Here is a 13,143-nt window from a genome sequence, read left to right on the forward strand (position 1 = left end):
AACCCAACGCTCTTAATCTTCCCTGCATCTTTACCGACGTCGCATATAACTTGCACACCATTGGCCTCACCCCAGTGCGGATCCCAATTCCATTGGCAGTTCTTCAATACTGAGATCACCTTGCAATAATGATGGCTTGCAGAGCTAGAGCAATTACTCACGAAGCGGCGACGATGCTGCGCGCGGGATCCACCCGGCATTTGTCATCACAGCTCGCCAGCGCGTCTGCGACCGCCATTTCCCGACGCAACATGAGCACGAGTAAGAGCAACAGCTATGGCGTTCAGAATAGTCTGTTGCCATCCGCCTCTAACCGTAGCAACAAGTTCGTGGGCTTTAATGGCGTTCAGCGGCGAACGATGTTCATTCAGACTGCGAATACACCTAATCAAGACGCCTTGAAGTTCATTCCCTCGACCACCATATTACCTCCAGGAGCACGCACCGTCGAATTTGTCAATGGTCGTGAGGCGCACTCGTCGCCGCTTGCGCGCAAGTTGTTTGCCATTGATGGGGTTCGGTCGGTTATGTTTGGCCCGGACTTTATTACCGTTGAGAAGGACCCTTTCGTCTCGTGGGCGATACTCAAGCCCGAGGTGTTTTCGATTTTGACTGAGTTTTTAAGTTCGGGAGCGAAGATTTTGTTGGAGGACACGGCGATGAATGAGGACACCATGCCCCAGGAAGGAGACTCCGAGACAGTCAGCATGATCAAGGAACTCATCGACACTCGCATCCGTCCGGCCATCCAAGAAGACGGCGGCGATATCGAATACAAAGGCTTGACTGACGCCGGTATTGTGCAGTTGAAACTCCGCGGGGCGTGCCGAACATGCGATAGTTCTACCGTGACGCTCAAGAACGGTATCGAGGCCATGCTGATGCATTATGTTGACGGTGTAACTGGCATCGAGCAGGTGCTTGATCCCGAGGAGGAGGTTTCTTTGCGGGAGTTTGAGAAGTTCGAAGAGAAGCTGAAGAAGGAGAAGGGAAGAGTTCCGCCTTCAGGTGGTAAAGGATACGACGATTCTCCACGGTTGTAAATCTATTGCGATTGCTGTCACATTCGTTTGGAAGTATAGTGATTTTCTATGCTTTTATTAATCTTTGAATGGTTATCTGTCTGCGTTGCCGACAGTCATGTAAATTCGAGTATTTGGGATAAGGTTAAACAGCGGATGGGTCTACGGAATTGGACATCTATGTTTTATGGTACATAGGAAGGATAGATAATATATTGTCTACAGATGAGCAATCAGTATGGATCAGAATATTTTTGTTTTAGTTGAGGACCGACTAATTTCAAATATTTCAAGTATTAATTGCATTGCTTTACATTAAACGTTTAGTTCATATGACCTTAGATGGATTGAGATGTACGGCCTGCTCGTAGTTGTGGATTGTGGGTGGGTCACGGAGGCCCCCATACTTCGATGAATAGCGTTAGTGCTGTATATACGCGAGCCGCGAGAATAAATCCGATCAATCCAATCCTCAAGCAAAATTACCACAACGCCAGCACGTATTCGGTGGTTACAAGCTATTTGTCAAGTTCACCTAGTCAATATGTCGTCGGCTTCATCGAACGCTAAGAAGAGGGCCAATCTCTGTGTCCCGTAAGCGCCCCCGTTTTAGTCTATATCTGTGATCTCTGATGAACAATTAACGCTGATATCATGTATCTTAGATACGTTCCTATGGAATTGAAGTCTCGGGAAGATGTCTCGTCAATGATGTCGTCCACGCTACCCATGGTTGCCATGTTTTTGCGGTAAGCAGATGCAACTTGATATCATAGTAGTGTTGCCAACTAACCCGTCAAAAATAGAAATAAGTGTGTATCCGCCTTCGTACTCTAGAACTCGCGACCGAATACTATTCACTACGTCTTGATCGCTAACAACCTTTAAAGATTAATTGGCTGGTCTGCCCTTCTTATCACAATACAGTCTTGGCTGAACGAAACAGAAGCCTCTAATAGCGATTCATCCCAGCCAGGATGGCTCAAGGTCGTGTACGTGCTCCCCCGACACATGTCATTCCTACTTACTAATCTAACATGTTCTAATCAGCATGAGCTTTGCTGGTCTTATGGTCTGCTACATGGATCTCTTCTTCCCTGCGCAATCAATCATGGGCGCCATTTCCAGCTCCACATCAGGCTCCGGCGGCTCAGTCACGACAAGGTTGTCAATGGCGCCTCGGGCGACAGCTGCATAGACGAGAACAGATTGAGTGTCGGTAGATAGCTTTTGTAGTTGTTACAATAAGGTTGGCATCTGGCTTGTTTTGGATGTGTATCAATAGATTAATATCAATCGGTTGCGCCTTGGTGAGACTGCAACTGCTAAATCATGAACTCCAATAGACACAGAGAATTTACTTAACTCGCAAATTCATCGGAGTCACTTCAGAAATAATTCGTTCAATAACACTGTTCAAGACCCCAATCACATTAACAGTAATCCCGATCATTAGGTCCCCATTCTAATACAAAATAACAAATAAAATTATACTCCCAAGACACAACATTTCTTATCTAATTTGCCCAACACTCTTGTACGAATTTGTCCATGGGAACTTTCTTGCTTGAGATTCCTATTATCCACGGATGCTTCAGCATTTGCCGTGGACTCGCTCGTCTCTTTGTATCTTTCTCGAGACTACAATCTGTCAGACCGCTTGACAACAATACGCCGCAGCAAGGAAACTTACCAGCATGCTAAGAAGTGATGGAACGATTCACTCCATGTGATACCATTATGAGGCTCGTCTCGTAAGCGAGGGGGTGGCATATTCACGATATAGGTCAATACCTCTATCGGCATCAATTGCGGTTCGCCCTCAGGTGGGAAAGGAAATCTGTGCTGGGCAACCTCCATTAACGTCAATCCGAGCGACCAAACATCGGACGTGACCGTGTAAGGTTGTCCTTGGATTCTCTCCGGCTGTTTTCAACCAATTAGCAGATTGCCCAAAGCATGAACTAGAGAAAGAGAATATACAGCCATATAATATGAAGTTCCTGTGAATGTTGTCGCTAGAGAATTAACGACCTCGCCGGACACGCCAAAGTCGCACAACTTGACTTGGCCATTCTTGTCCAGCAGTATATTCTGTGGCTTGATATCTCTATGTATGATGCGTCTCTCATGAAGATACGACAGGCCACTTAGAACGCCCTCAGCAATTTTGCCAAGCACGCGTTCACCTATCCGACCTCCGCGAGAAGATACGTGATGATAAATTGCGTCCAGCGACCCGCCTTCACAGTACTCCATCGCGATCGAAATGCTCGCATTATGGCTATTTACAAATCGTCCGAAATATTTGACAATGTGTGGTGAATTACACGATCGGTTGTATAGTAATTCTCTTAATAGCTGTTTCTGAATTTCGGGGTTTGGATTAGCTGGGATAGTCTTCAATGCAAAGACTGTCGCGCCGTGTACCAGTCGGCATTTTGTCACGCTACCGCTTGCTCCTTCACCCAATTTTGCAACTTCTATTATTTCTCCATTCCTTGCCGCTTTGTCCCATCTTTCTTCATCCAAATCATGAACATCTTGGTAGATTACGGGCTGGTCGGTGCTATGTGCTGACGGCGGTCGGGGCTCACCATCTATGTGATTGTCTGATTCTGCGGGCGGCAGATCGTAAAGCGAAGGCACGCTCGATCCATATACGGATGCTTTCTCTTCGGATACATCTGTCGGGCAGGGTGAAGCTGATGCAAATGATGGTCTAGTCGGGATTGCGATAGGTTGAAGAAACCCCCTGTCGTCTGTAGATATTGCGGGAGCAAGGTTGGGAGAATTTGGAATGGACAGTGACAGCATTTTCAACCGAGGCGAAGGACTCAGACTATCGCCCGGATTCCGTAGTAGTGGTGGTATTGACATCGTGTGAGCTGATATCCAAGATACTAATATCTAATCACTTCATAAGACTACCATATCACTTCGATTCGATTCGACACAACTAACCAATATCGATCCAGAATGCAATCGCACATTGCACGTCCAATAGGTGCAACACTCTACTATGCGACTAAACGTAATATCATACCCTCGTGATCAGACTGATTCTGAAGAGAGCTACACGCTTCGTTACGATCAGTCCGTCAGCTAGCACGTTCACAGTCCGGTTAACCCGTCCCACAGTGAGCACGTCCAATATAGTGCTAGCCTTCTGTTGTCTAGCGCTATCACCTGGGTCGCCTGTGGTAGTCGTCGCACTAGAAAGGGTCCAAGTGGTCGAGATTCAAGTCACTCACTAGATGTCCAAGCGATCACTGCAAGTGCACGTTAGTTGATCCGGTGCAATCACAAATCCCGCGATCCGAGAGCGCAACGGGTAAACCACTCAAGAGCCTCTATGATGAGCCAGGTAAGCGAGGGTGAATATGAAACTAAATGCCGCAGCTGCAATCGAAGGATGACGATTAATTACTCGATCGAAGTCGTGGGCCCGACCACTGCCGACCGCAATAATCAATATCCGGGGTAAGGGCTGCTGAAGGCCACAAGCTGAGCATGTTTCTCGGTTGGATCACAAATCAATCCACGCGACTCATCCCTTTCTTGGATCGTGCGTGCTTTGCGCTTCTTGAATCTTAACTACAGTACACTTAAAACTAGCTGCAAATAACTTTAACTGAGAGATGCGACCACGTTACTCCTTGGAACCGGAAGTGTTTCGAGACGAGTCCATTTCTTAATATGGAAGACCTATGGTCGGTGGGCTGAAACAGACCGGGTAAACCATAGATCTATTGTGCAGTTCAACCTCAGGAAGAATTCATAATATAACACCAGCATTCGATTCATAACCAGCCAAAGCTCCATTCCTATGTATTTACTGACACTAAATTCAATCCACCTACCAGTCCAGCTCCCAATAAATATCGTCAAAAATCCAGGAACCATACACATCTAATGCACCAGACCTGACCATTGCCAAAAACGAAATAAACAACTGAAAAATAAATACAAACTCTATGCATTCAGAGTTGATCCATGAAATTCTTAAGTACCTATGCATCTAATTATGCGATCCCTATCTTCAAATAGTCTATTAGCGAAGTCCGAAACCTTCACTCTCAACGATGGCCCTATGCAGCTTCGCTTCCAGTTTGTCACGAGAGGAATAACGGTAGAGACATAGCTGGTTGAAGCACGTATGCGATATTGGGAATCTGTGTAGTCAGTTAGCCTTTCTGGTCGTCGAAGCTTGAAAATCCAACACATTATATTACCTCTCCGAATCTTCGCCCAACTTGGAGATCTTGAAAATCAAGTTGGCAATACCCGTAGCCGGAATTCGATCAGATCCAGTCACGAATGTCAGCAACCGTCGCTGGTCGCGCGTGTCCATATTTGCAAAGAACTCCCAAAACCAGCTAATTACCGGCTCCGACCCTTCGATTTCTTGGATCGACGTTTTAGTATTATTGCCTGGGCCCCAGCCATCATAAACGGCAACGGCACGCAGCGCCGCAACATCTAGTCCTTCATCTGATCCACGAACTAGTAGTTCAATTTCCTCTGGCCTGAATAAAGTCAACGCGTTGCCACCTATAACGTGATAAAATCCACGTTTAAACGGCTGGAATTGACGCGCTACCGATACATCAAAAATAAACTGTATATACTTGTTGACAAAGTCCTGCCGATTCGCATTCGTGACAGGTTTGTTTTCACCACCGGGAATAAGCGGGACTTGCACCACCGAACCGTAGACTTCGTGTTCAGCTACAAAATCCCGGCAGAAAGTCTCCTCCACATTGCCTTCATAGTCGAGTAGCTGCTGCAGACCCCTCGCAAGTGTCGGTTTTAGCATCACGAGATCCTCCATTGTGCACTGACATCCTAGCAATTTCTTGAAAAGAGCAGGCGGTAACTGAATATCTAAAATGGTAGAATTATAGATCGCCAAGCCCAATACAACGCCGACCAAGAAATACTGATCTGAAGTTTCGAACGTAGCGTGATTGAACCAGCAACAGTTGGACATTTCGTCGTAAACAAACATGCCGTTCAAAGGATCAAACATATCTCGGACAAGGAGCAAAAACCATTCCTTCCGTAAACCACCTGCGTCGACACCATCCTCCCCAATGAACTCAATTTTAAGCCCTTTTTTCAACTCCATCTCGTTGCTGGAAATTTGCCGCAAGGAGTCCTCGATAATGCAGTTCCTACGGACCTTGAGAACGAGATGTGGCTGAACAATCCTCTTGTAATTTAATGTTGAGAAGAATGCCTCCCGGGCTTTGATTTCCATCTGTCGTCTAGCGTCATACTCAAGGATCGTGATCTTGGATCCCATAGACAAGTAGAAAGGATATTGGCAGAAGGTGAAAGTAGTGAAATTACTCGGGATTACCGCTGAATTAGACGAATTATCATACGTAGACGAAGATGTCGTAGAGCCTAATGGAGCCGACGCCGTCTTTGCAGAATTGTGCAAAGCTTGCGAAAGAGAGCTAATTGGCAAGATCGGCGAGTGCGGAAAGGACGAGCCGGATGTTAAGTTGCTGGAGGCCGTCTGTGTCGGCGCTGAGAAATTCGAGGTTCGGGAGACTGGACCAACAACGCTCGGAATACCCTGTTTCTCCCATATATCGAAATCATGGGTAATGTCGATATAATCCACAAGAGTGTTGTAAAAGCTGGATGTCGGGATCTTCGACACTTGTATATTCGCCGCAACTAATATTAATCATTAATCGCTATGCCACGTTAATAAATGCACGCGGGAGCCTTACAAAATAGTGATAAGGTGCGGGCTGCCGCACGAATTCTCCAATCAGATCCATACGTCTCGATTTTGGCTCCACCACTTCTCGAAGAGCAGTACTTCGCAAGCCGATGCGTCGTGAACGAATTTATTAATTCTACCTTAGCCCGAAAACTCTCTGTCGGCAATCGAGCAAACCAGTTAACAAGATAATGATGGCAGGTGATGTTGAGGCTGCTAATTAGGCCGAGCAAGCGTTTCAGGATTGGTGAATGATGACCATAACTAGGAGAGGTTCGAGCCGAGTAGAGTACGGGATTTTCTAGAATTATGAGGAGAAACTTTAGGTCGCTGGGAGCCGTGAGTATACGGCCTGGCCGTTTCAACAGGATCTCAGACGACTTAAGCATGAGTCTCATAAGTCGGGAAGAGGATGAAACGAACTTGTAAAATTTGCTGACTTGACCAAAATCTAAGCTTGTCTCCGAGTACGTCAGTTTTTTGCCGTTGCTGAACGAGTTGCTGAGATTGTCACAGGATTGAAACAGAGCAATGATGGAGTCTTCGACGTTCTTGTACGCGTCTTCTGTCATGGATTCTGAATTAGCCAGGTCATCTAAGAATGCTGGTGTGATTGTAAGGCTCGGTTTCGAGGGAAGAGGCGTAACGTCATTTGTGGTCTGACAAACAGTGCACCGGAAGCATGGAATGGAGACCGGGTATCGCAAGGATGAAAGACAGCACATGCATAATCCCGTAGTCTAGATCATTAATTAGCCATTGCGCCCTATATTCATCCCCGTGGCTTGTCCATACCAATGCGATCGGCGATTCCTTAGGCGCCGGTTTCTGCTCGGTGGGGCTCTCTCCGTCAATTGCGGTTGCCGACGAGCCCTTTCCACCATCCCCACTAGGATGATCCGCATGCTTAGAGGACTTCTTGGATGAAGGACTGTTATGCAGCTGCCGCGAAATCACTTGTGAGATCGCGGCTGGAAATGACTGAGACCGGTTATGTCTCTGTCTCGACGAAGAAGCGGAAGAAACCGACGGGGAAGGAACCGGCATTTTGTTAGATGAATAGGCCTGGATATTTCTAAAAATATCGTAATTCCGGATTTCGAGTTTACCCGTGCAAGTGACTCGCTTATCAGTATTGGCACTCCGCGAAAAGAAATGTACGCAGTTGACCTCGTCGCGACGGAATCGCCCAGTTGAGGGTCGGCGATTCAGCACACAACGTGTAATTCAATCACAGACTTATTAATAACAGTAGTTCGCGGGGTAGATGCCGAATTGTCGTTCTTCTCACGTCATGCTAATTGAGGCGAAGCTGGCTGGCAAGTGTGTAGAACGAGCACCATGGGCTGCTTTTGGTTATGAACCAAAGCCGACATGGGAGTAATTCGCTCAAACCCGACCTGCGCCAGGGATGCTCAAGCATCACGTCATACTGAACTAAACCCGTCAGCAGCACGTCAAACAAGATCTGACTTGCTGACTTGAAACCACATAGTCTGCAATCTATTTTTTTATTTCGTGTTTACTTACCTTAAGTACCGCATTGCACTGTCGATATCCGAGATCACAGACTATTGGTACCTGCGCATAACGAAGTCGAGCCCTCAGAATTTAAATTTAGTCAGGATTGTCTAGTTCAAAACTCAGGCGCTCTGGACCTATGATGGAACTTCCCAATAAGGGTACAATATTAATCCTTCCCGCTGTGTCTTCGGCAAACGTGCCGCAGCTGGCGGTTGATCTGCTTGTCCATTCGTTCCGGATTCCGTTTTACTCGCTTCTGGATCATGGAGGACTACTCTACCCTTTTGCTGGCCCACGAGAGGATCCCGCCCCATTAGAGAACGATACAGCAACACAGCTGCCAAAGAACGGAATTGCGTCGTCGCTGGAAGTGTATCATAGCAGCAGCGTTACTTGTTTGATCCAGCGCTCGCCGACCTTACCTGCCTCAAGGGGCCTATTCATCTCTAAAGTCCTGTTGCCATTTATACAGCGGAACAGGTTTTCTCGAATCTTTTTGTTATCCTCCACAGATGCTTCGCGGCGGTCAGATCCAGGAGGTCAAAAAGTAACCAGTATTTCCCTATTCGATAGGTCACTTCAAGGCATATCAACGCCAACGATTCTTGATCTTTCACGCAAAATTGCTAAATTATCTGTCGATGAATCTACCCCGCAGCCAGAGTACGAGGAGTATGCCCTACCATCGCGGTTACCTGGTTCTGGCATCACTCTGCAATTTCTGAACGTGGCAGTGAGTCATAATCTTCCAACGTCATCAGTCATATTGTACGTCTATGAAGGCGACAACTTCGCAGATGCATATTATATGGCAGAACTAGCGCTATCTGCTCTTGAAATTGCGTCCCCGCCGGCGTGGACTCCACCGCCATCGTGGGATGGTGTATACGGTAAGAAGCAGAAGGTCGGTCTCGAATATGGTTTATACGGTTAGTAACAGTAAGTACCGAAGCCGTATCTAAAGGCATCTTATCTATATTCAATAGTCAAGTATTTACATGCAATATGTACAAAAGAGTTAGTGACCACTTATGTATGTACAATAAATAACCGCTGAACTTGACAACCCTGCCAGCCGATCAATCACTTCGTATTCTCGGCTTCTTCCTGCTTATATATCTTGGCGTCTCCGCGCGGCGGAAATTCTTTTTATCTTTAATCGCCTCATAAATTGGCCGTCTGGCAGTCAGGTTAACTCCTTTGGGCGAATGTACTCGAACGAGAGCTCCTCCTTCCGGTATTCTGCCCGATACCCGCAATTCAACAAATCCAAGACCGCGAACAACAATATCCGCACCGAGACCGTCAATCCTGAATTCTCCCGCAAGCTCGTATTCATGCTTCACATCTGGCTTCACGCTCAATTTTACGCTCGGATCGGTGGACTTCAACACCTCCATACTTCGCTCGAGATCCCGGTTAACATACATGTTAACCAGACCTGGCTGACCAATGCTAGTCCAAGCAATGATTTGTATCTCGGAGGCCTCAATCAAAATCAATCCCGCGACATTCAAGCATTGTCCACGTTGCACAACCATGAATTCGCGCTTCTTAGGCTCGTAAAACCGGCCCTTTACAAGCGGCTTTATTGCCTCAGGCTTAACAATGCTCCACATATTTCCGTTGCAATCTTCAATACCGGGAAGGTCATGTATTTTCTTCAAAGCTCCAAATGCTCGCACGTCATAAGACATTATGGACCTTGTCATACCAGGCAGATAGCTAGCACCAGGCGCTGACGTCTGGGAGGCTTTCAGATGGCGGAAGTTGGAGGGTCTGGAATCGTGAATGATCTGACCGTCGAGATCAAGTAGAGCTTGGACTAAACGGCTCTTTCCGACGTTACTGTAACCAACGAAGTATGATTCTTCGGGTAGATTTTCAAACAGATTTCGAATTGACCAGCCCACTCGCGACGAAACCAAGTGCAGGTCCGCCCGCGGAATTCGATCTTTCGGTTCCATGCTCTGACCCAACAACCTTGAGGTCTCCTCGACAAGAGACTGGGCAACAACTGTGTTTGGCTCATCGATGCCGAGACCCATGTTCCACAACGACACTTCGGGATTGTCTGATAGCTTTGGCGCATTCGTCAGACTAAATCTATGGAGCTGCATAATTTGGTGAAGCATATCAAGGAAGTACGGCCGAAGACGCTGCGATATTAACCCCTCTTTGTTCACAAGTAGATCAACCCGAGTAACAACATATATAATCCGCTTGGCAGTGCGTTTGTACATGTCCAGTAATCTTTGCAATGGAAGCACTGACATTGGTAAATCATACGCATCAATGACATGAACTATATTGACCTCTTCGTCAGCCGGCAACATCTCGAAAACTCGTTTTCGGGCGAATGCCGGAAGCAGCGAGGGGTTGTTGTGATGATACAAACTGTGGCATCGTTGACAAATAAGGTCACTCGTATCCCTATCCTCGTCGAATTCAACTCCCCTGTGATCCACTCCCTTTGGTGGGTCCAATATGCCACCACCAGTTCTGATCATTTGCTTCTCAAAACCGCTGATATCTTCTATGTTGCGTTGAGATGCTTGTCGGTCTGCGGAGGTACGCTTTGGTACATCTTCAACATTAAGGCCAAGCAGTTTCTGATCCTCGGTACTTAATGTGCTGACAATGTCATTATATTTGTGATTCGTTTTCCTAACAACTTTCAGCCGTTTTTGGGCAACCGCAGCTGCGATCTTCTCATCTGTGCCCTCGAGGAACACACCCAATCTCTCCGGTAAGGATCCCGCATCACCTTGATTCTCCAGCTCTAGAGTGAATGGAGCACCACATGACGGACAAGTCTTAGGTTGAGATGACCGCGGTCTTTCTGGTCGCTCAGAGACGGTATTGAAGCGGGCCGCGTTTACTCGTCGGACCAGCGCGCCTTGGACGCAGACCGTGCTCCAGATACTTGACCGCGACCCCAGGACTGACTGGCGACCCAGTAGACTCAAGGCCTGCCGCAGCCTCATTGTCTGGCATATGTGAGTGGCGACAATGATACCCTTGAGTCTCGATCCCAGAAAAAATCCGGGGTGAGAAAGTTCAAAGGATGAGTTTATACCCTTACCCTAACTTCCAGACACCCCGACACCACTCCCCTCAGCAATAGTACCAACGGTTATATGTAGTCATAATGTCCAAAAACCCCGTGACCATACACTCATAAATGATAGATCCACACTATTATACATAATATTAGTTGTACACTGCGCTATTGCGCTATCCTACTTTCTTTCTTATTGGCCTTCCTCTGTCGTCTCTTCATATCCTCGCTTTTAATTTTTTCGTGTTCTTTTACGGACTTCGCATTGTTCGCATTCGGCAATCTAAGTTCAGCTAACAATTCGGTTGGTAGGTACTTATGACCAAGTCCAAATACGGTCACCTTAGGAGTTAGTTGTCGTTGTCTAATATTCCAAGTTAGCACATATTCTCAATAGCGTCAATTCCTCGTCAATGATACCTTTTCATTAACATTAACACGTCAGATTCATCAATTGTTTTCCTATTCGCATGCTGCGCATATTTCGCAAGGTCTGAGCCCGCCTGTTTGAAGAACATATCAGACGCGTCCGTCACAGTTTGTAATGCCTCTGTAGAGACGGGAAGCGATGAGAGATTCTTAATCAGATCTTTGATCAGCTTCTTTGGAAGCGCTTGTTCAAGCTTTTTTGTTCGTGCTTGCTTAGAAGATGTTGACTTGGCCGATATAGCAGTATCCATGGTCTTCCGGTTTTCAGCGCGCTGAGAGAACTCTTCCTGCAGGCGCTCTCTATTGATTGTATCTTCGTACTCGTTGTAATCGTCTATTGGATTGTTTCTATCGTCGTCGTAGCCGCTGTAGTCCCTCAGCTCGTTATAGTCCAATGGAATCTCCTCATCTTGCAAAGGACGGATGACGAACTGGGTACTTTCATCCGCAGTGGCATTGTCATCCACATCGCTTACAGGCAATCTGCTTCGATCTAGACTTGATCGTGGCTCTGCTGTCATCCTGCGCGGGTATTCCACCGAGTACGCAGTCACGTCTTGCTCGTCATCCTCATCCCCACCTACAGAGACAAGAGGCGGATGCCGCAACTGGCGTTCGTCTTCTTCTTCATCTTCTCTTTCTGCGTCATTATGAGTTACTGCCACTAATTGTGGCAGCTCGTCCTCTTCATTGCCGTAGTCGTGAAACTGCGTCGATATCGACGACCGCGACGTTACAGACGACTGCGACAGTCGCTTAGGCTGTGGTTGGTCAGGCAACCTCGGCGATGGGCGTTTTAGTACTGTGCTCACAATCGTCAATACACCACTCTTCAGCTTACTTCAAAAGGCTCATCTAGGACATACATCTACTCAGTAACCGCAGGTCATCGCGTGGAGTTTTACGAGCCGGTAATATACCGCTCCGTCGTCGTTCACGACCTGGTGTAAGAATATTATGTCTCACAGGCCTGTTCCTTGTAAACGGAGTTCTCGATCCAGACGTCCGGTGAGCGGACCGTTGCAACGACGTTTGCTGTTGAACCCGACGAGGTGTCGACACAGCGAGAAATCGGTCTCTATCCACTGCATCCAAAGTCTATGTCAGCTATAGCCCAACCTAAGTGGAATCTAACCGATGCATACTTCTGACTCCGCGAGCCGCGACACGTATTGACCGTAGGAAAGGAACAGCTCTACACTATTATATCTCGATTGATCTAATCCTATTCGTGCCGATTTTATTTCATCAGATAGATGACACTTAGACCGTTGAGCTATTGCACCCACAATCCAGTTCCTCTTCGCAACAGAGCATACGCGTTATGTCCGCTGTGAATCGCGCTGCCGAGTAACCAAAACATTCGT

General features: G+C 47.0%; 7 protein-coding genes across 7 annotated transcripts; 3 read left to right on the forward strand and 4 right to left on the reverse strand.

Moving 5' to 3' along the window:
• Positions 1 to 276: 276 nt before the first annotated feature.
• Positions 277 to 1,043, forward strand: POJ06DRAFT_282060 (scaffold protein Nfu/NifU N terminal-domain-containing protein; the record flags this gene model as incomplete). The annotated part of the gene is made up of 2 exons (XM_056189993.1): positions 277 to 291; positions 327 to 1,043. The coding sequence occupies 2 exons, from the start codon at positions 277 to 279 to the stop codon at positions 1,041 to 1,043; spliced, it is 732 nt and encodes a 243-aa protein (XP_056043478.1).
• Positions 1,044 to 1,566: 523 nt separating this feature from the next.
• Positions 1,567 to 2,220, forward strand: POJ06DRAFT_238771 (uncharacterized protein; the record flags this gene model as incomplete). Its single annotated transcript, XM_056186007.1, has 4 exons — positions 1,567 to 1,616; positions 1,688 to 1,771; positions 1,913 to 2,014; positions 2,073 to 2,220. 4 exons carry the CDS (start codon positions 1,567 to 1,569, stop codon positions 2,218 to 2,220), a joined length of 384 nt encoding a protein of 127 aa, XP_056043479.1.
• Positions 2,221 to 2,539: 319 nt separating this feature from the next.
• POJ06DRAFT_197866 (kinase-like domain-containing protein) lies at positions 2,540 to 3,839 on the reverse strand (the record flags this gene model as incomplete). The annotated part of the gene is made up of 3 exons (XM_056185086.1): positions 2,540 to 2,663; positions 2,716 to 2,948; positions 3,006 to 3,839. 3 exons carry the CDS (start codon positions 3,837 to 3,839, stop codon positions 2,540 to 2,542), a joined length of 1,191 nt encoding a protein of 396 aa, XP_056043480.1.
• A 1,254-nt stretch (positions 3,840 to 5,093) lies between these two features.
• Positions 5,094 to 8,165, reverse strand: POJ06DRAFT_122676 (uncharacterized protein). The gene is made up of 3 exons (XM_056184258.1): positions 7,558 to 8,165; positions 6,770 to 7,502; positions 5,094 to 6,713 (listed from the first exon to the last, which is right to left on the reverse strand). The coding sequence occupies exons 1-3, from the start codon at positions 7,807 to 7,809 to the stop codon at positions 5,254 to 5,256; spliced, it is 2,445 nt and encodes an 814-aa protein (XP_056043481.1). The 5' UTR covers positions 7,810 to 8,165; the 3' UTR covers positions 5,094 to 5,253.
• Positions 8,164 to 9,293, forward strand: POJ06DRAFT_122704 (proteasome assembly chaperone 2). Its single transcript, XM_056184260.1, has one exon. It carries the CDS (start codon positions 8,423 to 8,425, stop codon positions 9,218 to 9,220), a length of 798 nt encoding a protein of 265 aa, XP_056043482.1. The 5' UTR covers positions 8,164 to 8,422; the 3' UTR covers positions 9,221 to 9,293.
• On the reverse strand, positions 9,293 to 11,332 carry POJ06DRAFT_122668 (uncharacterized protein). The gene has a single exon (XM_056184257.1). The coding sequence runs from the start codon at positions 11,271 to 11,273 to the stop codon at positions 9,366 to 9,368; it is 1,908 nt and encodes a 635-aa protein (XP_056043483.1). The 5' UTR covers positions 11,274 to 11,332; the 3' UTR covers positions 9,293 to 9,365.
• Position 11,333: 1 nt separating this feature from the next.
• On the reverse strand, positions 11,334 to 13,109 carry POJ06DRAFT_122685 (centromere kinetochore component CENP-T-domain-containing protein). The gene is made up of 4 exons (XM_056184259.1): positions 12,922 to 13,109; positions 12,643 to 12,861; positions 11,768 to 12,578; positions 11,334 to 11,711 (listed from the first exon to the last, which is right to left on the reverse strand). Coding segments are annotated over exons 1-4 (1,227 nt in total). The 5' UTR covers positions 12,923 to 13,109; the 3' UTR covers positions 11,334 to 11,515.
• Between the last annotated feature and the right edge of the window lie 34 nt (positions 13,110 to 13,143).

The sequence above is a fragment of the Lipomyces tetrasporus genome (assembly GCF_029532465.1).
Source record: "Lipomyces tetrasporus strain NRRL Y-64009 chromosome Unknown POJ06scaffold_6, whole genome shotgun sequence".
NCBI lineage: Eukaryota > Fungi > Ascomycota > Lipomycetes > Lipomycetales > Lipomycetaceae > Lipomyces > Lipomyces tetrasporus.